A 27,143-nucleotide genomic window follows, 5' to 3' on the forward strand; every position below is an offset into this window, starting at 1 on the left:
GTCAAATTCAAGCTGAGTCAGAGTGCTGGGTGCTTGAAGTAAAATATTATTGGTCACTTTAGTTGTGGAGACAGTTAACAAATACCCCACTCAATTTTCTTCATTAACAACCTATTAAGAGATTTTATTCGATGCACGTTTTGTAACTGCTTTTGCATACTACATAAGATTCCCGCTTATCCGTGCTTAGCAATTTGTAATAAAAGGACATTGGGTAATAAATTACCTACAGTTATCCAGAAATAAACATATTTATGTTATTCAGTAGTCGATTGTTCTCTTCTACATTGTCTAAATACTCACATGTCTGGATATATTTTCCTACCTATTTGTCTTTGGTTGGAATTATAGATGAACAAATCAGCATTCATCTTAACCGTGAATACGAAAGCTCAAAATTAAAAGCAAATAACATTGCAAGGTACGAACTGATTTTAAAGAAATGTTGAAATTAAAATATAAAAAAATAACACGATATTGAGAACAACAACCCTGGACGATATTGAAAGTGTAGATTAGTTTGTTCTGTTCATTATAATTGAGTTGAAGTTGATTTTCGGACCTGATTATTGAATATGAAACATTCATATAGCCATAAATGATAATCACGTTTTTATATATAAAGCATTTTATGTAACCAGAAATATTTTTCATAATTGTGGCTTTACTTAATTTCCCTTTTACCACTCCATCGTGAATTGTTAACAATATAGCCAAACTAGAAAATGGTCCACTGAAAAAGATTATTCAGAACTTCACATTTTACTGTAGATACGTGGATGACACGTTCATCCTCTGTAAAGATAATACTTCGCCGCAAGAGGTTCTTAGACGATTTAATGAAGTGCATCCAGCCATTCAGTTTACATCTGAAGAAGAGAATGATGGCCGAATAGCCTTTTTGGATGTTCTCTTGACTAGGAAAGTGGATGGATCGCTAAAAAGGAATATAAACAGAAAAAGTACTTGGACTGGGCAGTATACGAATTTCCTGAGCTTTGTACCTCTACAGTACAAACGAAATTTGATCAAAAACCTTAGCTACCGTATTCGCACTATATGTTCTGCTGATATAGTCGAACAAGAGCTTACCACCTTGCATAATACTCTCAGGGAGAACGGCTACCCTAGAAAGTTTATAATTAAATATATGGTCACGAAGGCGAAATACAAACAGTGAAGAAGAAATCCTTGTTCATGCGTCTACAATTCAGAGGGGATGCGGCTAGCGAAATACTAACTCAGAGACTACGTAGGACAATACAAAAGTCTTTTAACGCCGGAGAACTGCGATTAGTATTTTCTACGCGCCCAATGGTTACACCGAAGCTAAAAGATGAATTACCTAGAATGACCACATCATTTTGTATTTATCAGTTCAACTGCTCCTGTGGAGCGAGTTATATTGGTCGAAGTTCTAGAAATTTACATTTTCGTGCTCGTGAACACCTTCCAGCGTGGTTAAACAAAGGTTTGATGAAGAAGGTGAACAGCTCAATATTGGCCCATTTAGTACAAACCGGTCATAGTGCCAGTATAAACCAATCTTTTTCAATTATTTATAAGGTAATTTTTTGCCAAAACTGGTCAGACTGAAAGTCCTTCAAACGGCTGAAGCAGTAGCCATCCGAATGAAGAAACCGGAGCTATGCGTACAGAAGAAATATGTTCAGCCACTCCTCCTCCCCTGGCCAACATCAAGGCCAATTAATCAATCGTAATCTTAACTATTGAATGACCCAATTTGACTATGACCTTTCGTAGTCAATTGTAATTGTCCCTGTTATCTTTATTCATAAATCTTCGTATTATTATTCGTATTATTGGTTAAACATCATTAATCTCCCTATACATGATTCATTCACTTCGCATTCATCCCTCCGTATTACGTCTTACTTATTTGATCGAATTGTAATTGCACTATTATTTCTCTCTCACCCTATTTGACCCATATTTATTCTGATCATGGATCTTAAAATTTCATTTAACATATACGCAGATTCAAGTTAACATTTTATATGAGTCATATTAACATTAACAATTTTATTGTATTTTGTTTATCACAATCCTAAATTCACATGCTCTAAACGATGTACTTTACCCTTAACTTGGCCATTTTTCAGATTAATAATTTGGATATATAATTGTAGAACCTGAAGAGAATTTATCAAAAAGAATATTCTTCGTTCAAATATTAGTCTTTTAATATGACGGGGATCTTTAGACGATCATTTCAATTAGCCAGTTTTAAATAATTTAATGACTTTCTCACACTAATACATCAACAGAGGAAATAAGCGTGAAGTAGCAGATTTGGAAAATAACAGCAACTGTAGTACTAAAACAAAAAACATCTCTACAAATGCTCTAAATGTTTTTAGACCATTGAGTATGTCTTGCTTCACAAGTTACAAGGACTTTAAATGTTCAAACGTTTTTATCACTGAACCAAAAAAGTAAACTTTCTTATCTGTTGTTACTTTACACCGACTCTGGTAACCCTAACAAATTTGAATATCTAACACGAACAGTATATTACAAAATAACTTGAATGACCTATTGTGGTAATTATTGTTTTTGTTGTTCCGTGCTCTCCGCTTCCATTGCATTTTCTCTATTTGTAGATTATTATAATCAATTCTATATGGCGCAAGAAATGACTGAATGTAACGTTGACATATCAACAAGATGACCACTTAAAAAGAATTAGAAGTCCGCGGCTGACGCTTCTCATTACTGAAATACGTGTTAAAAAAGTGCTACCTAAACGAACTTTTTAATTACAACATTAAACAATCTAATATCACACTTAATATTACTATCTATATCAAGCTGACCGTGCCTGTAAGGTGGCATGAAGGCTGTAATTATTTTTAGAATGCATATACATATTATTTAATAGCCAAAATTATGGAGTGATATTTAGTTAGACTGCTGAATGAAATAACTGACAAATTACTTTTTACTTAATTATTTCAACCTTGAATCACAAGTGAACTGAATCTATTGACTATTTTAAAATAAGATTAGTTATTATTCACTTGCCCTTTTAAACTATTATGAATTAGGTTTTCTTATTTTCAGTAATACCAACAACATCTATTCTTTAAAAGAAAGTAAATTCTCTTGCAATAACATCGTTTCCTCGAAAACTTTAGGTGCAGCGCAGATTTAATGATAAAAACGTCTCTAGGAGCGATTTGGAAATTTGGACTAATTTTTAAAGCAAAAGATCCTCCAATTGATGATGTAATTTATATTCCTCATAGAGGTATTGGTCGTCCAGTTAAAGTTCAGTTGCATTTAACTAGTCAAACCGAGTAAGTAATCCAAACAATTTTTTTAATGCCATCAGTAATTCAGTTTAACTAGTAAAATAATGAATATATCATATTTTATTCAAAGCCATAACAACATACACATTTATTGTGATAATATTTAGCTTATTGCTACGGTACTTACTTACGCCTGTCACTCCCAATGGAGCATAGACCGCCTGGAGCTCCTCTGAGACCACTGCCGGCCCCAAACCCGGATAAACGAGGAGGGTTGGACACGGGGTTAGTGACCCCATCCCGTAGAAAACTAACTCGCTAAAAAATGCAATTGCTACTGTGAAGAATACATATTCGAAACAATTATTATGATAAGATCCTACTTATAAGGATAATATTAGTAATAAGAGGGATTAGTTTTATAATAGGAAATAACTTTATAATTAGCAGCTTTCGCTAACTAGAATATAAAAATAATGCAGACTCATACAATCAACAAATTATTTGACAGATTATATTAAACTAGAATTTATTCGTGAGGGAATGTTTTTCAATATTCGCTGATAAATGGAAACTATTTAGAAATCACTTAGAAACCTTATGTGGTAGAATAATATTCTGGATTAGCTTACTTGTTACACGGAAATAATTGTTGAATGTTTGTTAACTAATTTCTTATAGAAATTTAGACCTTTCCTGGGTTATAACTGGAATCTACGCTTATATATACATAAAACTAAACTTTTAATGTAAGAAAAAACCAAGTTGTCAGTCCAATACAACTATTTTTCATACGTCTCGGGATCATATTCATTTTTGATTTTCCCATCCCAGGGGTCAGTAGCTAATTTACTGTTTGAATGTTATTGGAACGAAACCTATAGAAGATATCTACACTACCTACGTTTCAAGACCACAACAGTGTCGAACTACATTGCCAGATGTGAACAGACTTTCGAGGACAACGACGACTATCTATAAAGTTGTGAACTGAAACATTTTGGTTTGATAGATGGAGTACATTGATAGTACACGATGTACGTTGGCTCAGAGCTAACCTTTCATGTTTTTATCAATAAAAACAGTAATAATGTACTAAACGTACACTTATAAATCTTTTTATAAACTGGTTTAATACAAATATATTTCAAACACAATTTAACTATTAAGTGCTATGTCCGTATAATTTCTAATCATTACTTTACAAATTTTAGTGAACCATTAAAATTCATCGCAAGCTTATACCCTAAAAATCAAACAGAATACACGATTGAACCTAAAGAAGGAATTTTGCCACCAATGAATAAAGATAATGAAGCCAATATAACAAATTCACCATTGATTATAACATTCACACCGAATTCATATGGAAAACCAATAATTGCTCAATTAATAATACAGGTAAGTTAATTTTCATGAATAAAATATTTAGCAACTAATAATTAAAGCAGATAATTAACAAAAATACCCCAGTAAGATAAAAACGTTAAGGTACTGTTTAGAACGTTAAAATTTTAAAACAACAATTTAACCCAAACATTATAGATATCCATAAGAATTAAAAGGTACAAACTATGAAATGTTGAATATAAAAAACAAGGACACGAGTAGCTCAAATGCAAAAAAATATATAATAAACGAGGAACTGAAACTCTCGAAAAACGACAAACGTGATATAACATAAATGAGAACATCGAGTAAATAAACGAGACAACTAAAATAATCAACATAAAACAAACACAAAAAATATATATTTTAAAAAGAAAACATAAAAACTGAAGAAGTAGGAAGTCATACCGAAACAAAATAATACAGTAAACAAATTACGGAAAAGCACTTATAAGCAAAATGATCAACAAAATCAAAGACGACAGAAAGTAATACGAATTATTAACAAAAACTAACAAGCTTTGAAATAAACAAAACAATACATTATACTTTTAAAACAACCAGAAGAGAGTGGCAATACACAATAGTAGTGAAGTGAACGAGAACACAAGAGGTGGAAAAACCGAATGAATTTCAAAAAATAAATTATAAAAGCTCATCGAAAAAACTCAGAACCCCACAGCTAATACGTCATATAAAAATGTCAGTAGTAAGTTTCACAATTCATTGTTCGCAAAAATCGACAAAAAAATTGACTACCATAGATCTAACATGGACGAAAAACTGGAAAATTCAAACAAGAAAAATTTCATATTCAGTCGATTTCAAAAAATATTAATATCACAGGACATAAAAAACAGCAAAACAAACAACCATTCAAACAACACAATAAACAAAAACATATATCAACATTCGCCAATCGAATGCTGAAAACAACCAATTCGAAATAACCTGTCGCAATTGAAATAGGAAACAATACAAATTAAAACTCAATATACTTTAACAATAATTCTATGCATTCTGAACAGAACAATAAATATATAAGCGGACTTTTATCAGACTAATAATACGATCAATTTTAATTCATATGACACGCAATTAGTTCATCATCAGGAGGAGTTCAAATGTATACACTTACCAACGAACCGGCACGAATATCTGAAACTAACAGAAAAAATCACTGCATAAAATAGTGATCAGTGTGAAAGACGAATCAACAATTCATAAGAGGTGTCATACACTCATCATATAACCATTACTGGGAAACATGAAAATACTCAACAATAATATTAGGAACTGACTCAGTAATAGAGTTTACCGTCTAACTAACTAACTAACTAACTAACCTGGAATTTCCGCACCAATATCCACGAACACTGACCAAAACCTCCTGATAACAAATACGACTGATCACCATCGTGAACACAGGAAACCTATTTCAATCAATACATAAGTACAATTATCATCGACTTACCACAAAAACTCAGCGATTCCGCAAAAAACCCATCACCATCGGTCGGCCAAGACACTACACACTACGCACACGGTCGCCAAATTCACCTGTAGGCTTGCAGACAATGCGTCAAGCATCCCTGAAAACAAAACGACCCTTGGGAAATTCCTCAGCTACACCCTATCCCACTCGCACGTATTCCCATCTCTACAACCACTGTAGGCTATGTTAGCTAGCGTATCACATACTTAGATGCCGATTTACATAGAACTACAAATTAAGCCAAGTCACAAAACACACGATCTAGGAGTCCCACATATCCATAATCGTTAATCACAACTTCTTTCCCATACACAAAAGCCTAAGCAAACACTAAATGTCATACAACCAGATCCCTTGATACAATTAAACAGAGCAAGAACAACAAGCTTTGCAGGATAAAATGAATTCATTCTATTCAACGGCTTTTCGTCAGCTGCATACAAATTAGAATTACAATTCTCAATGTAATTATTAACATTTGTTTATAATACTTTAGTTTGTGAAGTTTAGACAAATATTCGAAACGTAACCGAAATCATAATAGTAAGAAGAATACGGATACAAAATTTATGAATAAACATAGTTAAGATCGATGTGTATTTACATGTTGGACTGTAATAATTCAGAGTAAGGTAGGCATTATAATTACCAGTAATCATAACCAAGGTAAAAGAGGCTATGTAAAGGTAATGAAATTAATAATTGGTCGCGTAATCACTCAACATGATAAAAGAAAACAAATATGTGGACACCAACAAGAATAATAAAGCTAAGGAAGTTGGGGACAGAGTTGGAAGGAAAATTTAAAAATCAAAACTAATAAACGTCATTAGATAAACATCCGACCATCATGTCAAATGAAGGTTAGTCACACTTCCCTTCTGTATACATAGGTCAGGTCGGAAACGTTTGATGTCGATCACCTCCGCCAAACGCAATAACCTTGGTGTTTGTTGTCTGTTAATTATTTTGAATGCATTACTTACATTCACCTCGTGTCCACTGTCCAAAAGGTGTCTGACAATAGCACTTGTAAACACTTTACTCCCTTTCAGTCGTACGATCCTAGGAATGTGTTCAGAAACCTAATACACACCCTTCTATCTATCATTCCTGTATACATGCTACCGCAAGTAAATATAAATTCATAGATGCGATTTGAGGTGACGTCGGAAGGGTGTTGATCTATCATGGAATGATATAACAAAATACTTGGTATTTTGTATACCTATTCTTCGTACTATTATGATTTCGGTTACGTTTCGGACATTTATCTAAACTTTACAAAATAAAGTATGCTAAACAATTGTTGATAATTACATTGAGAATTGTAATTCTAATTTGTATGCAGCTGATGAGAAGCCGTTGAATAGAATGAATTCATTCTACTCTACAAACCGTGTTCTTCATGCTCTGTTGGAACACTAAATACACAAACTCATACATCGCACAAACTAAGGTGTTTCTCTACCCAAGAAAAATCCATCGACGAGTCTCTTGGTTATTATGGAATCAAACACTCCAACTATCCCTCGTCTCAACAAAACATCCACTTATGTTATCACCTCCCTAAGCAAACTGCATAATTCCCAGGAGACTTCCATCAAGTGACAGATGTTCGTCAGCTAGTATCCAACTATAAGCATTTTAGCAGCAGTAAAAACTAACAGATATCCATACCCCCACAAGTCCAATAGAGCAGATCAAATCACATAAGAGAAAACGTATTAATACACATCTTGGTCACGTAAAGCAAAAACCTACGCCTAGAACCCCAACCAATCTACAGTAAAACTGTTGACATTGTACATGTAACATTTCAAACACCTGACGGAAGCCATACCAAATTCACTGAGTCTCTCTATCTCCTCAGTCATACATCTCGACCACAAACTCATCCGTGTGTCTTTCTCGCCTAAATTCCCCAACACTTCGAATAAACACTACGTTCCAATCAGTACTAACTGAATTCACATCTATTTATTCACAAATTTATGCGAGTGTCTGAAGACACGAACCCCTGTAACTAACCCCACAGTCAGTAAAGACAATTCAGAACTGACTTAGTTTCTTGTAAAAATGTATTACATATTGCCTTTTACATTCTTACAATTCTCTTCTTATCACACTCTTTACAGACAGCCAGAATGGAGTGGCACTATGAACTCGTAGGACACATCCCAGTTTACAAACCACCAAATGGAAAACCACATCCATCAACATTCGCCAATCGAATGCTGAAAACAACCAATTCGAAATAACCTGTCGCAATTGAAATAGGAAACAATACAAATTAAAACTCAATATACTTTAACAATAATTCTATGCATTCTGAACAGAACAATAAATATATAAGCGGACTTTTATCAGACTAATAATACGATCAATTTTAATTCATATGACACGCAATTAGTTCATCATCAGGAGGAGTTCAAATGTATACACTTACCAACGAACCGGCACGAATATCTGAAACTAACAGAAAAAATCACTGCATAAAATAGTGATCAGTGTGAAAGACGAATCAACAATTCATAAGAGGTGTCATACACTCATCATATAACCATTACTGGGAAACATGAAAATACTCAACAATAATATTAGGAACTGACTCAGTAATAGAGTTTACCGTCTAACTAACTAACTAACTAACTAACCTGGAATTTCCGCACCAATATCCACGAACACTGACCAAAACCTCCTGATAACAAATACGACTGATCACCATCGTGAACACAGGAAACCTATTTCAATCAATACATAAGTACAATTATCATCGACTTACCACAAAAACTCAGCGATTCCGCAAAAACCCATCACCATCGGTCGGCCAAGACACTACACACTACGCACACGGTCGCCAAATTCACCTGTAGGCTTGCAGACAATGCGTCAAGCATCCCTGAAAACAAAACGACCCTTGGGAAATTCCTCAGCTACACCCTATCCCACTCGCACGTATTCCCATCTCTACAACCACTGTAGGCTATGTTAGCTAGCGTATCACATACTTAGATGCCGATTTACATAGAACTACAAATTAAGCCAAGTCACAAAACACACGATCTAGGAGTCCCACATATCCATAATCGTCAATCACAACTTCTTTCCCATACACAAAAGCCTAAGCAAACACTAAATGTCATACAACCAGATCCCTTGATACAATTAAACAGAGCAAGAACAACAAGCTTTGCAGGATAAAATGAATTCATTCTATTCAACGGCTTTTCGTCAGCTGCATACAAATTAGAATTACAATTCTCAATGTAATTATTAACATTTGTTTATAATACTTTAGTTTGTGAAGTTTAGACAAATATTCGAAACGTAACCGAAATCATAATAGTAAGAAGAATACGGATACAAAATTTATGAATAAACATAGTTAAGATCGATGTGTATTTACATGTTGGACTGTAATAATTCAGAGTAAGGTAGGCATTATAATTACCAGTAATCATAACCAAGGTAAAAGAGGCTATGTAAAGGTAATGAAATTAATAATTGGTCGCGTAATCACTCAACATGATAAAAGAAAACAAATATGTGGACACCAACAAGAATAATAAAGCTAAGGAAGTTGGGGACAGAGTTGGAAGGAAAATTTAAAAATCAAAACTAATAAACGTCATTAGATAAACATCCGACCATCATGTCAAATGAAGGTTAGTCACACTTCCCTTCTGTATACATAGGTCAGGTCGGAAACGTTTGATGTCGATCACCTCCGCCAAACGCAATAACCTTGGTGTTTGTTGTCTGTTAATTATTTTGAATGCATTACTTACATTCACCTCGTGTCCACTGTCCAAAAGGTGTCTGACAATAGCACTTGTAAACACTTTACTCCCTTTCAGTCGTACGATCCTAGGAATGTGTTCAGAAACCTAATACACACCCTTCTATCTATCATTCCTGTATACATGCTACCGCAAGTAAATATAAATTCATAGATGCGATTTGAGGTGACGTCGGAAGGGTGTTGATCTATCATGGAATGATATAACAAAATACTTGGTATTTTGTATACCTATTCTTCGTACTATTATGATTTCGGTTACGTTTCGGACATTTATCTAAACTTTACAAAATAAAGTATGCTAAACAATTGTTGATAATTACATTGAGAATTGTAATTCTAATTTGTATGCAGCTGATGAGAAGCCGTTGAATAGAATGAATTCATTCTACTCTACAAACCGTGTTCTTCATGCTCTGTTGGAACACTAAATACACAAACTCATACATCGCACAAACTAAGGTGTTTCTCTACCCAAGAAAAATCCATCGACGAGTCTCTTGGTTATTATGGAATCAAACACTCCAACTATCCCTCGTCTCAACAAAACATCCACTTATGTTATCACCTCCCTAAGCAAACTGCATAATTCCCAGGAGACTTCCATCAAGTGACAGATGTTCGTCAGCTAGTATCCAACTATAAGCATTTTAGCAGCAGTAAAAACTAACAGATATCCATACCCCCACAAGTCCAATAGAGCAGATCAAATCACATAAGAGAAAACGTATTAATACACATCTTGGTCACGTAAAGCAAAAACCTACGCCTAGAACCCCAACCAATCTACAGTAAAACTGTTGACATTGTACATGTAACATTTCAAACACCTGACGGAAGCCATACCAAATTCACTGAGTCTCTCTATCTCCTCAGTCATACATCTCGACCACAAACTCATCCGTGTGTCTTTCTCGCCTAAATTCCCCAACACTTCGAATAAACACTACGTTCCAATCAGTACTAACTGAATTCACATCTATTTATTCACAAATTTATGCGAGTGTCTGAAGACACGAACCCCTGTAACTAACCCCACAGTCAGTAAAGACAATTCAGAACTGACTTAGTTTCTTGTAAAAATGTATTACATATTGCCTTTTACATTCTTACAATTCTCTTCTTATCACACTCTTTACAGACAGCCAGAATGGAGTGGCACTATGAACTCGTAGGACACATCCCAGTTTACAAACCACCAAATGGAAAACCACATCCATCAACATTCGCCAATCGAATGCTGAAAACAACCAATTCGAAATAACCTGTCGCAATTGAAATAGGAAACAATACAAATTAAAACTCAATATACTTTAACAATAATTCTATGCATTCTGAACAGAACAATAAATATATAAGCGGACTTTTATCAGACTAATAATACGATCAATTTTAATTCATATGACACGCAATTAGTTCATCATCAGGAGGAGTTCAAATGTATACACTTACCAACGAACCGGCACGAATATCTGAAACTAACAGAAAAAATCACTGCATAAAATAGTGATCAGTGTGAAAGACGAATCAACAATTCATAAGAGGTGTCATACACTCATCATATAACCATTACTGGGAAACATGAAAATACTCAACAATAATATTAGGAACTGACTCAGTAATAGAGTTTACCGTCTAACTAACTAACTAACTAACTAACCTGGAATTTCCGCACCAATATCCACGAACACTGACCAAAACCTCCTGATAACAAATACGACTGATCACCATCGTGAACACAGGAAACCTATTTCAATCAATACATAAGTACAATTATCATCGACTTACCACAAAAACTCAGCGATTCCGCAAAAACCCATCACCATCGGTCGGCCAAGACACTACACACTACGCACACGGTCGCCAAATTCACCTGTAGGCTTGCAGACAATGCGTCAAGCATCCCTGAAAACAAAACGACCCTTGGGAAATTCCTCAGCTACACCCTATCCCACTCGCACGTATTCCCATCTCTACAACCACTGTAGGCTATGTTAGCTAGCGTATCACATACTTAGATGCCGATTTACATAGAACTACAAATTAAGCCAAGTCACAAAACACACGATCTAGGAGTCCCACATATCCATAATCGTTAATCACAACTTCTTTCCCATACACAAAAGCCTAAGCAAACACTAAATGTCATACAACCAGATCCCTTGATACAATTAAACAGAGCAAGAACAACAAGCTTTGCAGGATAAAATGAATTCATTCTATTCAACGGCTTTTCGTCAGCTGCATACAAATTAGAATTACAATTCTCAATGTAATTATTAACATTTGTTTATAATACTTTAGTTTGTGAAGTTTAGACAAATATTCGAAACGTAACCGAAATCATAATAGTAAGAAGAATACGGATACAAAATTTATGAATAAACATAGTTAAGATCGATGTGTATTTACATGTTGGACTGTAATAATTCAGAGTAAGGTAGGCATTATAATTACCAGTAATCATAACCAAGGTAAAAGAGGCTATGTAAAGGTAATGAAATTAATAATTGGTCGCGTAATCACTCAACATGATAAAAGAAAACAAATATGTGGACACCAACAAGAATAATAAAGCTAAGGAAGTTGGGGACAGAGTTGGAAGGAAAATTTAAAAATCAAAACTAATAAACGTCATTAGATAAACATCCGACCATCATGTCAAATGAAGGTTAGTCACACTTCCCTTCTGTATACATAGGTCAGGTCGGAAACGTTTGATGTCGATCACCTCCGCCAAACGCAATAACCTTGGTGTTTGTTGTCTGTTAATTATTTTGAATGCATTACTTACATTCACCTCGTGTCCACTGTCCAAAAGGTGTCTGACAATAGCACTTGTAAACACTTTACTCCCTTTCAGTCGTACGATCCTAGGAATGTGTTCAGAAACCTAATACACACCCTTCTATCTATCATTCCTGTATACATGCTACCGCAAGTAAATATAAATTCATAGATGCGATTTGAGGTGACGTCGGAAGGGTGTTGATCTATCATGGAATGATATAACAAAATACTTGGTATTTTGTATACCTATTCTTCGTACTATTATGATTTCGGTTACGTTTCGGACATTTATCTAAACTTTACAAAATAAAGTATGCTAAACAATTGTTGATAATTACATTGAGAATTGTAATTCTAATTTGTATGCAGCTGATGAGAAGCCGTTGAATAGAATGAATTCATTCTACTCTACAAACCGTGTTCTTCATGCTCTGTTGGAACACTAAATACACAAACTCATACATCGCACAAACTAAGGTGTTTCTCTACCCAAGAAAAATCCATCGACGAGTCTCTTGGTTATTATGGAATCAAACACTCCAACTATCCCTCGTCTCAACAAAACATCCACTTATGTTATCACCTCCCTAAGCAAACTGCATAATTCCCAGGAGACTTCCATCAAGTGACAGATGTTCGTCAGCTAGTATCCAACTATAAGCATTTTAGCAGCAGTAAAAACTAACAGATATCCATACCCCCACAAGTCCAATAGAGCAGATCAAATCACATAAGAGAAAACGTATTAATACACATCTTGGTCACGTAAAGCAAAAACCTACGCCTAGAACCCCAACCAATCTACAGTAAAACTGTTGACATTGTACATGTAACATTTCAAACACCTGACGGAAGCCATACCAAATTCACTGAGTCTCTCTATCTCCTCAGTCATACATCTCGACCACAAACTCATCCGTGTGTCTTTCTCGCCTAAATTCCCCAACACTTCGAATAAACACTACGTTCCAATCAGTACTAACTGAATTCACATCTATTTATTCACAAATTTATGCGAGTGTCTGAAGACACGAACTCCTGTAACTAACCCCACAGTCAGTAAAGACAATTCAGAACTGACTTAGTTTCTTGTAAAAATGTATTACATATTGCCTTTTACATTCTTACAATTCTCTTCTTATCACACTCTTTACAGACAGCCAGAATGGAGTGGCACTATGAACTCGTAGGACACATCCCAGTTTACAAACCACCAAATGGAAAACCACATCCATCAACATTCGCCAATCGAATGCTGAAAACAACCAATTCGAAATAACCTGTCGCAATTGAAATAGGAAACAATACAAATTAAAACTCAATATACTTTAACAATAATTCTATGCATTCTGAACAGAACAATAAATATATAAGCGGACTTTTATCAGACTAATAATACGATCAATTTTAATTCATATGACACGCAATTAGTTCATCATCAGGAGGAGTTCAAATGTATACACTTACCAACGAACCGGCACGAATATCTGAAACTAACAGAAAAAATCACTGCATAAAATAGTGATCAGTGTGAAAGACGAATCAACAATTCATAAGAGGTGTCATACACTCATCATATAACCATTACTGGGAAACATGAAAATACTCAACAATAATATTAGGAACTGACTCAGTAATAGAGTTTACCGTCTAACTAACTAACTAACCTGGAATTTCCGCACCAATATCCACGAACACTGACCAAAACCTCCTGATAACAAATACGACTGATCACCATCGTGAACACAGGAAACCTATTTCAATCAATACATAAGTACAATTATCATCGACTTACCACAAAAACTCAGCGATTCCGCAAAAACCCATCACCATCGGTCGGCCAAGACACTACACACTACGCACACGGTCGCCAAATTCACCTGTAGGCTTGCAGACAATGCGTCAAGCATCCCTGAAAACAAAACGACCCTTGGGAAATTCCTCAGCTACACCCTATCCCACTCGCACGTATTCCCATCTCTACAACCACTGTAGGCTATGTTAGCTAGCGTATCACATACTTAGATGCCGATTTACATAGAACTACAAATTAAGCCAAGTCACAAAACACACGATCTAGGAGTCCCACATATCCATAATCGTTAATCACAACTTCTTTCCCATACACAAAAGCCTAAGCAAACACTAAATGTCATACAACCAGATCCCTTGATACAATTAAACAGAGCAAGAACAACAAGCTTTGCAGGATAAAATGAATTCATTCTATTCAACGGCTTTTCGTCAGCTGCATACAAATTAGAATTACAATTCTCAATGTAATTATTAACATTTGTTTATAATACTTTAGTTTGTGAAGTTTAGACAAATATTCGAAACGTAACCGAAATCATAATAGTAAGAAGAATACGGATACAAAATTTATGAATAAACATAGTTAAGATCGATGTGTATTTACATGTTGGACTGTAATAATTCAGAGTAAGGTAGGCATTATAATTACCAGTAATCATAACCAAGGTAAAAGAGGCTATGTAAAGGTAATGAAATTAATAATTGGTCGCGTAATCACTCAACATGATAAAAGAAAACAAATATGTGGACACCAACAAGAATAATAAAGCTAAGGAAGTTGGGGACAGAGTTGGAAGGAAAATTTAAAAATCAAAACTAATAAACGTCATTAGATAAACATCCGACCATCATGTCAAATGAAGGTTAGTCACACTTCCCTTCTGTATACATAGGTCAGGTCGGAAACGTTTGATGTCGATCACCTCCGCCAAACGCAATAACCTTGGTGTTTGTTGTCTGTTAATTATTTTGAATGCATTACTTACATTCACCTCGTGTCCACTGTCCAAAAGGTGTCTGACAATAGCACTTGTAAACACTTTACTCCCTTTCAGTCGTACGATCCTAGGAATGTGTTCAGAAACCTAATACACACCCTTCTATCTATCATTCCTGTATACATGCTACCGCAAGTAAATATAAATTCATAGATGCGATTTGAGGTGACGTCGGAAGGGTGTTGATCTATCATGGAATGATATAACAAAATACTTGGTATTTTGTATACCTATTCTTCGTACTATTATGATTTCGGTTACGTTTCGGACATTTATCTAAACTTTACAAAATAAAGTATGCTAAACAATTGTTGATAATTACATTGAGAATTGTAATTCTAATTTGTATGCAGCTGATGAGAAGCCGTTGAATAGAATGAATTCATTCTACTCTACAAACCGTGTTCTTCATGCTCTGTTGGAACACTAAATACACAAACTCATACATCGCACAAACTAAGGTGTTTCTCTACCCAAGAAAAATCCATCGACGAGTCTCTTGGTTATTATGGAATCAAACACTCCAACTATCCCTCGTCTCAACAAAACATCCACTTATGTTATCACCTCCCTAAGCAAACTGCATAATTCCCAGGAGACTTCCATCAAGTGACAGATGTTCGTCAGCTAGTATCCAACTATAAGCATTTTAGCAGCAGTAAAAACTAACAGATATCCATACCCCCACAAGTCCAATAGAGCAGATCAAATCACATAAGAGAAAACGTATTAATACACATCTTGGTCACGTAAAGCAAAAACCTACGCCTAGAACCCCAACCAATCTACAGTAAAACTGTTGACATTGTACATGTAACATTTCAAACACCTGACGGAAGCCATACCAAATTCACTGAGTCTCTCTATCTCCTCAGTCATACATCTCGACCACAAACTCATCCGTGTGTCTTTCTCGCCTAAATTCCCCAACACTTCGAATAAACACTACGTTCCAATCAGTACTAACTGAATTCACATCTATTTATTCACAAATTTATGCGAGTGTCTGAAGACACGAACCCCTGTAACTAACCCCACAGTCAGTAAAGACAATTCAGAACTGACTTAGTTTCTTGTAAAAATGTATTACATATTGCCTTTTACATTCTTACAATTCTCTTCTTATCACACTCTTTACAGACAGCCAGAATGGAGTGGCACTATGAACTCGTAGGACACATCCCAGTTTACAAACCACCAAATGGAAAACCACATCCATCAACATTCGCCAATCGAATGCTGAAAACAACCAATTCGAAATAACCTGTCGCAATTGAAATAGGAAACAATACAAATTAAAACTCAATATACTTTAACAATAATTCTATGCATTCTGAACAGAACAATAAATATATAAGCGGACTTTTATCAGACTAATAATACGATCAATTTTAATTCATATGACACGCAATTAGTTCATCATCAGGAGGAGTTCAAATGTATACACTTACCAACGAACCGGCACGAATATCTGAAACTAACAGAAAAAATCACTGCATAAAATAGTGATCAGTGTGAAAGACGAATCAACAATTCATAAGAGGTGTCATACACTCATCATATAACCATTACTGGGAAACATGAAAATACTCAACAATAATATTAGGAACTGACTCAGTAATAGAGTTTACCGTCTAACTAACTAACTAACTAACTAACCTGGAATTTCCGCACCAATATCCACGAACACTGACCAAAACCTCCTGATAACAAATACGACTGATCACCATCGTGAACACAGGAAACCTATTTCAATCAATACATAAGTACAATTATCATCGACTTACCACAAAAACTCAGCGATTCCGCAAAAACCCATCACCATCGGTCGGCCAAGACACTACACACTACGCACACGGTCGCCAAATTCACCTGTAGGCTTGCAGACAATGCGTCAAGCATCCCTGAAAACAAAACGACCCTGGGAAATTCCTCAGCTACACCCTATCCCACTCGCACGTATTCCCATCTCTACAACCACTGTAGGCTATGTTAGCTAGCGTATCACATACTTAGATGCCGATTTACATAGAACTACAAATTAAGCCAAGTCACAAAACACACGATCTAGGAGTCCCACATATCCATAATCGTTAATCACAACTTCTTTCCCATACACAAAAGCCTAAGCAAACACTAAATGTCATACAACCAGATCCCTTGATACAATTAAACAGAGCAAGAACAACAAGCTTTGCAGGATAAAATGAATTCATTCTATTCAACGGCTTTTCGTCAGCTGCATACAAATTAGAATTACAATTCTCAATGTAATTATTAACATTTGTTTATAATACTTTAGTTTGTGAAGTTTAGACAAATATTCGAAACGTAACCGAAATCATAATAGTAAGAAGAATACGGATACAAAATTTATGAATAAACATAGTTAAGATCGATGTGTATTTACATGTTGGACTGTAATAATTCAGAGTAAGGTAGGCATTATAATTACCAGTAATCATAACCAAGGTAAAAGAGGCTATGTAAAGGTAATGAAATTAATAATTGGTCGCGTAATCACTCAACATGATAAAAGAAAACAAATATGTGGACACCAACAAGAATAATAAAGCTAAGGAAGTTGGGGACAGAGTTGGAAGGAAAATTTAAAAATCAAAACTAATAAACGTCATTAGATAAACATCCGACCATCATGTCAAATGAAGGTTAGTCACACTTCCCTTCTGTATACATAGGTCAGGTCGGAAACGTTTGATGTCGATCACCTCCGCCAAACGCAATAACCTTGGTGTTTGTTGTCTGTTAATTATTTTGAATGCATTACTTACATTCACCTCGTGTCCACTGTCCAAAAGGTGTCTGACAATAGCACTTGTAAACACTTTACTCCCTTTCAGTCGTACGATCCTAGGAATGTGTTCAGAAACCTAATACACACCCTTCTATCTATCATTCCTGTATACATGCTACCGCAAGTAAATATAAATTCATAGATGCGATTTGAGGTGACGTCGGAAGGGTGTTGATCTATCATGGAATGATATAACAAAATACTTGGTATTTTGTATACCTATTCTTCGTACTATTATGATTTCGGTTACGTTTCGGACATTTATCTAAACTTTACAAAATAAAGTATGCTAAACAATTGTTGATAATTACATTGAGAATTGTAATTCTAATTTGTATGCAGCTGATGAGAAGCCGTTGAATAGAATGAATTCATTCTACTCTACAAACCGTGTTCTTCATGCTCTGTTGGAACACTAAATACACAAACTCATACATCGCACAAACTAAGGTGTTTCTCTACCCAAGAAAAATCCATCGACGAGTCTCTTGGTTATTATGGAATCAAACACTCCAACTATCCCTCGTCTCAACAAAACATCCACTTATGTTATCACCTCCCTAAGCAAACTGCATAATTCCCAGGAGACTTCCATCAAGTGACAGATGTTCGTCAGCTAGTATCCAACTATAAGCATTTTAGCAGCAGTAAAAACTAACAGATATCCATACCCCCACAAGTCCAATAGAGCAGATCAAATCACATAAGAGAAAACGTATTAATACACATCTTGGTCACGTAAAGCAAAAACCTACGCCTAGAACCCCAACCAATCTACAGTAAAACTGTTGACATTGTACATGTAACATTTCAAACACCTGACGGAAGCCATACCAAATTCACTGAGTCTCTCTATCTCCTCAGTCATACATCTCGACCACAAACTCATCCGTGTGTCTTTCTCGCCTAAATTCCCCAACACTTCGAATAAACACTACGTTCCAATCAGTACTAACTGAATTCACATCTATTTATTCACAAATTTATGCGAGTGTCTGAAGACACGAACCCCTGTAACTAACCCCACAGTCAGTAAAGACAATTCAGAACTGACTTAGTTTCTTGTAAAAATGTATTACATATTGCCTTTTACATTCTTACAATTCTCTTCTTATCACACTCTTTACAGACAGCCAGAATGGAGTGGCACTATGAACTCGTAGGACACATCCCAGTTTACAAACCACCAAATGGAAAACCACATCCATCAACATTCGCCAATCGAATGCTGAAAACAACCAATTCGAAATAACCTGTCGCAATTGAAATAGGAAACAATACAAATTAAAACTCAATATACTTTAACAATAATTCTATGCATTCTGAACAGAACAATAAATATATAAGCGGACTTTTATCAGACTAATAATACGATCAATTTTAATTCATATGACACGCAATTAGTTCATCATCAGGAGGAGTTCAAATGTATACACTTACCAACGAACCGGCACGAATATCTGAAACTAACAGAAAAAATCACTGCATAAAATAGTGATCAGTGTGAAAGACGAATCAACAATTCATAAGAGGTGTCATACACTCATCATATAACCATTACTGGGAAACATGAAAATACTCAACAATAATATTAGGAACTGACTCAGTAATAGAGTTTACCGTCTAACTAACTAACTAACCTGGAATTTCCGCACCAATATCCACGAACACTGACCAAAACCTCCTGATAACAAATACGACTGATCACCATCGTGAACACAGGAAACCTATTTCAATCAATACATAAGTACAATTATCATCGACTTACCACAAAAACTCAGCGATTCCGCAAAACCCATCACCATCGGTCGGCCAAGACACTACACACTACGCACACGGTCGCCAAATTCACCTGTAGGCTTGCAGACAATGCGTCAAGCATCCCTGAAAACAAAACGACCCTTGGGAAATTCCTCAGCTACACCCTATCCCACTCGCACGTATTCCCATCTCTACAACCACTGTAGGCTATGTTAGCTAGCGTATCACATACTTAGATGCCGATTTACATAGAACTACAAATTAAGCCAAGTCACAAAACACACGATCTAGGAGTCCCACATATCCATAATCGTTAATCACAACTTCTTTCCCATACACAAAAGCCTAAGCAAACACTAAATGTCATACAACCAGATCCCTTGATACAATTAAACAGAGCAAGAACAACAAGCTTTGCAGGATAAAATGAATTCATTCTATTCAACGGCTTTTCGTCAGCTGCATACAAATTAGAATTACAATTCTCAATGTAATTATTAACATTTGTTTATAATACTTTAGTTTGTGAAGTTTAGACAAATATTCGAAACGTAACCGAAATCATAATAGTAAGAAGAATACGGATACAAAATTTATGAATAAACATAGTTAAGATCGATGTGTATTTACATGTTGGACTGTAATAATTCAGAGTAAGGTAGGCATTATAATTACCAGTAATCATAACCAAGGTAAAAGAGGCTATGTAAAGGTAATGAAATTAATAATTGGTCGCGTAATCACTCAACATGATAAAAGAAAACAAATATGTGGACACCAACAAGAATAATAAAGCTAAGGAAGTTGGGGACAGAGTTGGAAGGAAAATTTAAAAATCAAAACTAATAAACGTCATTAGATAAACATCCGACCATCATGTCAAATGAAGGTTAGTCACACTTCCCTTCTGTATACATAGGTCAGGTCGGAAACGTTTGATGTCGATCACCTCCGCCAAACGCAATAACCTTGGTGTTTGTTGTCTGTTAATTATTTTGAATGCATTACTTACATTCACCTCGTGTCCACTGTCCAAAAGGTGTCTGACAATAGCACTTGTAAACACTTTACTCCCTTTCAGTCGTACGATCCTAGGAATGTGTTCAGAAACCTAATACACACCCTTCTATCTATCATTCCTGTATACATGCTACCGCAAGTAAATATAAATTCATAGATGCGATTTGAGGTGACGTCGGAAGGGTGTTGATCTATCATGGAATGATATAACAAAATACTTGGTATTTTGTATACCTATTCTTCGTACTATTATGATTTCGGTTACGTTTCGGACATTTATCTAAACTTTACAAAATAAAGTATGCTAAACAATTGTTGATAATTACATTGAGAATTGTAATTCTAATTTGTATGCAGCTGATGAGAAGCCGTTGAATAGAATGAATTCATTCTACTCTACAAACCGTGTTCTTCATGCTCTGTTGGAACACTAAATACACAAACTCATACATCGCACAAACTAAGGTGTTTCTCTACCCAAGAAAAATCCATCGACGAGTCTCTTGGTTATTATGGAATCAAACACTCCAACTATCCCTCGTCTCAACAAAACATCCACTTATGTTATCACCTCCCTAAGCAAACTGCATAATTCCCAGGAGACTTCCATCAAGTGACAGATGTTCGTCAGCTAGTATCCAACTATAAGCATTTTAGCAGCAGTAAAAACTAACAGATATCCATACCCCCACAAGTCCAATAGAGCAGATCAAATCACATAAGAGAAAACGTATTAATACACATCTTGGTCACGTAAAGCAAAAACCTACGCCTAGAACCCCAACCAATCTACAGTAAAACTGTTGACATTGTACATGTAACATTTCAAACACCTGACGGAAGCCATACCAAATTCACTGAGTCTCTCTATCTCCTCAGTCATACATCTCGACCACAAACTCATCCGTGTGTCTTTCTCGCCTAAATTCCCCAACACTTCGAATAAACACTACGTTCCAATCAGTACTAACTGAATTCACATCTATTTATTCACAAATTTATGCGAGTGTCTGAAGACACGAACCCCTGTAACTAACCCCACAGTCAGTAAAGACAATTCAGAACTGACTTAGTTTCTTGTAAAAATGTATTACATATTGCCTTTTACATTCTTACAATTCTCTTCTTATCACACTCTTTACAGACAGCCAGAATGGAGTGGCACTATGAACTCGTAGGACACATCCCAGTTTACAAACCACCAAATGGAAAACCACATCCATCAACATTCGCCAATCGAATGCTGAAAACAACCAATTCGAAATAACCTGTCGCAATTGAAATAGGAAACAATACAAATTAAAACTCAATATACTTTAACAATAATTCTATGCATTCTGAACAGAACAATAAATATATAAGCGGACTTTTATCAGACTAATAATACGATCAATTTTAATTCATATGACACGCAATTAGTTCATCATCAGGAGGAGTTCAAATGTATGCACTTACCAACGAACCGGCACGAATATCTGAAACTAACAGAAAAAATCACTGCATAAAATAGTGATCAGTGTGAAAGACGAATCAACAATTCATAAGAGGTGTCATACACTCATCATATAACCATTACTGGGAAACATGAAAATACTCAACAATAATATTAGGAACTGACTCAGTAATAGAGTTTACCGTCTAACTAACTAACTAACTAACTAACCTGGAATTTCCGCACCAATATCCACGAACACTGACCAAAACCTCCTGATAACAAATACGACTGATCACCATCGTGAACACAGGAAACCTATTTCAATCAATACATAAGTACAATTATCATCGACTTACCACAAAAACTCAGCGATTCCGCAAAAAACCCATCACCATCGGTCGGCCAAGACACTACACACTACGCACACGGTCGCCAAATTCACCTGTAGGCTTGCAGACAATGCGTCAAGCATCCCTGAAAACAAAACGACCCCTGGGAAATTCCTCAGCTACACCCTATCCCACTCGCACGTATTCCCATCTCTACAACCACTGTAGGCTATGTTAGCTAGCGTATCACATACTTAGATGCCGATTTACATAGAACTACAAATTAAGCCAAGTCACAAAACACACGATCTAGGAGTCCCACATATCCATAATCGTTAATCACAACTTCTTTCCCATACACAAAAGCCTAAGCAAACACTAAATGTCATACAACCAGATCCCTTGATACAATTAAACAGAGCAAGAACAACAAGCTTTGCTGAATAAAATGAATTCGTGTTATTTTTCTGCTACGCATTTGATCCATACATTCCAGTAAATCGCGCAATCTAATGTGTTTATCCAGGAACAGATCGATGGACTAAATTACAATTAATTCGTGTTTTTCATCTGCTTCTCATTTGATCCATACATTCTAGTACATCGCACAAACTAATGTTTATCTAGGAACAGATCGATCGACACAGTTTCTAGGTTATTATAATTTCAAACACTACATTCATCACTTTTCTCAACATGGCATCTTATTACCTTGTCTCGCGCTCAAGGAGACTACGTACCTGCTATGTGTTATGTTTCTCTTCGTGTTTTTTATGATAGTTGCAACTTATATCTAGCGCATATTTCTCGATATTTCATGTGGTCGTTAAACCTTCTGTCATATACGCAGATGATCGTAATTGCTTTGTTTACTGCTATGCTCTCAAATTATAGTGTTTTTCAATGCCTTATGCTAGCGTCAATTGGAAACGGTAGGTTTTGACCGTTTTACTTCTAATTTGTGCACTTGGTTCCTGATACTGTCCGGTTAAAAGTGTCTTATACCTAATTTCTTTCTGCTCAACGCGATCATCTCTGTTCAGCGCCGTGTTTGGTTCGTATTATGTATTTGGGCTTTCCCTGACTCCCAGATATTACCAAAAAAGATGCAATATATAGGAACCTTTATTATAAGTAACATATTACAGTTCCTTCACAGTAAGATCTATAAAGAAGCAGAATTAGTTGATAATTATGTGTTAATACTTGGTGGGAGTGAACGCTTGATTTTTCCAACTTTTTCTTTCTCCACGACTACAAGCGTATATAGAAATCGACTGCATCTGATTTTAAACTTGACATTGTCTTTGTTTTCTTTAATCTTAACAGCTAAAAAAATCACTCTAGTTTCGGAATAACTCACACTTCGCGTCTGCCCTTTGTGTCATATGTAGGAACTCCTTTATGTTGTCTACTTGTCGAGGCATGGCAGGCTAAAATTAGAGTTAAAAAAAGTGTTTTTACATGAACGAATTATTGCTCCAAGCGGCTTCTCTGCCCATAACAAAGAGTCAGCAAGCTCCCAGCGATGTTCCCGGCGCACTTGTGTCTGAAGCTCATGAGTGTTAGGTACATCGAAGCCGCAAAACACATCTATATGGCTCATGATCACTTCAAACTTGTCTTGCGGTATCGGTGGATCCCGAATAATCAACAATCTCATGAATAAATCACGATACTTATTACACATGTGTTTCAAAATATGATTAAGTGCTTTTCTCCAGTCTAATGACAAGCCATCTACGTAGTCACGTAGGATCGATTTTTCAGACCCACGACATTTGATTGCCTTAATCCAGGCAATGCACCATTCTAGTCGAATGTCGTCGTCTACGGTGTGATCATCTCTCAACCCTAGAATGAACTGTAAAACAAGCTCACCAACAAGCTTGTGATATAGCATCGTGCTAAAGAGAGGCTTTAGTTTGATAGCCTGGTTCTGAACAATGTTGCATGGAGGACTTCCGCCAACGAACATAGCACAGCCATAACTACATATTGTATTTACTATCAACGGAAAGCAAGCATATGTTGAACGGTTCCTGAACACTTCTTTTACATCAAGTTGAGTTGTCTTTTCTTCTTGCAGTAAATTTTCGACGTATTTAGTTAAAGCCAAACTTTGACACTTCAACAACCCATCTAATTCGATAAACTGTTCTTCGTTATAGTTTACGTTGGACGCCCAAAATTCACTCAGATATTTTAATGACCAGCGAAAAGCGCTTTCTAGTGTGTCCGTTGACGGTATTATTCCATGTGCTATGTCATTGCGCAGATCAGCCAGCCAGCTAGGTAAGCCTGCTACACGAGCAAGAGACAAAATGGGCAGTGCAAAATTCGGTCTCTCGCGGTCTTGGGACTCACTAGATAGCAACGAGACAAACCTCATGAGGGCCAGTGCCATACTTTGGCTTGAATTTTCAAAGTAAGCATTTAGAAGTTCATAAGTGCAAATTATAGACCGTGGTATTTTGGATACAGGCATACGACACAACCATATTTTTATGGTCTCCCAGGCTAGACGAAGTTTATATGTCTCGCATGAAGATACATTCCTAGCAACGTCACTGAATTCACTAGCATCAACCCAAGGAACTATCCGCTTATCATCATTCATAATACAATCCTAACATATAGTCAGTATAAAAAGCCAAGCCTACCAGAAATATGGGATAACTCACGCCGCGTGTAACGGAACCTTCACAGTGACCTTCTTAGAGCGCCAAACAACTGACCAAATAAAACACGCATGTAAAATTGGGGTGCGATGTAATAACGAACGAAATATGAAAATCCGTTACAAAGCGAGTTTTGACTATTTACAGTGGTGATATGTTTTACGAAGATCCTCTTCCATTCAAATTAATAAATTAGACAGTATTCACCATCGGATGATGTTCATCAACATTGAAGCATTCAATAAATAATAACTTCAGGTGAAAAACGAAGTTTGAATGGGAATTGGTAAGTCAATGCCGAGAATTCCAACGGTTCTGCTCAAAGGACTTTAAGGAAGCTGGAACGGCATAGTCGCCGTTATCTATTTTCCGAAGCTGAAGCGTAAAACAAGGTAATCGTCAATGGTGGAAGGCATTATGGAGTAATACTTAGAGTGATCTTGATCTCTACCTACGAACTGAAGTAAGCATCAAATCTTCCTCTGAAAGACTCCATGAATGGTGCAGTCACTGTATCTTCGAGTAAAGTTTCACAGTTTATTGATTCTAGCCACGAAAAGGTTTGCATAGACGTTTATAAGAGATCTTCCGGGTTCTATCCTTCTTAGCTGTAAATTAGTACCAGAACAAATTAATGATTTATTCAAATGAGGATTATGAATGATACGATACATCAATCCTTCTGAGCTGCATACGTCACACTTTTAGGCTTCCAAAAGAACTGAGTGGAGCTTGTGTTTTAGCCACCAAACTTTTTATTTCCTCTTTTCTGAACAAGTTCCTACGGACCACTGTCCTCATCAAGATAAGGGAACATAATACACGGTTTTTCTTAAGTATATATTGAAGATATTTTACGTATTCCTGGATTCAGGGTACCTAATATTCTGGAAAGAAACCTTAGGACAGGGTGTACTTTGTTGGTTTAGAATGTCGATAGGAAGAGACACCTACACTGCCACAAAAATTAGTGATTGTGTCCTAACCTATGATGAAGAGTATAACACTAGTATTACACAGAAAATAGGGGGGTGCAGTATCACTGCTCTTAAACATCAGCATATTACGTTTGCTAATGTTGAGATCGAGTACGTTTCTACAATCCAAAGACGACTGTTTCAGGGGGTAGGGATTGTACTAACAATTCAGTCCAACATGCTTCGGAATTCTAATGTTCTCCTAAAGGTTTATGTCACAAATGAACTTCACATAGTCTGTCACTGTGTTTTTATTTTATAAGACGTCACGAAATGTTGATGTTTTTATGTTTTAAGGACGAAGGCCACATGTAGTCAAGTGGTTTTCGTATGCCTTCAATCTGGGGTGATGGACTCTGAGTTATCCGTAAGCTTGTCGCAAAATATCCCTTTCCTCAAAAGCAAACGAAGTTTTACATAACTCGGTACACTGGAGCCGAGGAAATCTGAAAAACAAACAATAGATCAGGCTGTAAACAGACTCACTGGCTCTTTAGTCCCCCAACAGTCCAGTTTAGGAGAGGCACAGGAAGGAAGGACTCGGTTAATATGCCAGCTGTT

At 36.0% G+C, this 27,143-nt stretch overlaps 2 protein-coding genes across 2 annotated transcripts in view; one reads left to right on the forward strand and one right to left on the reverse strand.

Moving 5' to 3' along the window:
- MS3_00010429 (uncharacterized protein) overlaps positions 1–4,756 on the forward strand; it is a gene marked incomplete at its 3' end in the record, with an annotated part of 39,442 nt that extends 34,686 nt beyond the window's left edge. Inside the window, exons 17-19 of the mRNA XM_051218794.1 lie at positions 3,159–3,320; positions 4,490–4,676; positions 4,727–4,756. Of these exons, the coding sequence (XP_051071920.1) occupies positions 3,159–3,320; positions 4,490–4,676; positions 4,727–4,756 (379 nt within the window). The remainder of the gene's footprint in view (positions 1–3,158; positions 3,321–4,489; positions 4,677–4,726) is intronic.
- An 8,246-nt stretch (positions 4,757–13,002) lies between these two features.
- On the reverse strand, positions 13,003–25,811 carry LAS1L (Ribosomal biogenesis protein las1l). The gene is made up of 5 exons (XM_051211815.1): positions 25,588–25,811; positions 24,389–25,553; positions 24,288–24,357; positions 24,131–24,253; positions 13,003–24,089 (listed from the first exon to the last, which is right to left on the reverse strand). Exons 2-4 carry the CDS (start codon positions 25,542–25,544, stop codon positions 24,247–24,249), a joined length of 1,233 nt encoding a protein of 410 aa, XP_051071921.1. The 5' UTR covers positions 25,545–25,553; positions 25,588–25,811; the 3' UTR covers positions 13,003–24,089; positions 24,131–24,246.
- Between the last annotated feature and the right edge of the window lie 1,332 nt (positions 25,812–27,143).

Source organism: Schistosoma haematobium, chromosome ZW (genome assembly GCF_000699445.3).
Source record: "Schistosoma haematobium chromosome ZW, whole genome shotgun sequence".
Lineage (NCBI taxonomy): Eukaryota > Metazoa > Platyhelminthes > Trematoda > Strigeidida > Schistosomatidae > Schistosoma > Schistosoma haematobium.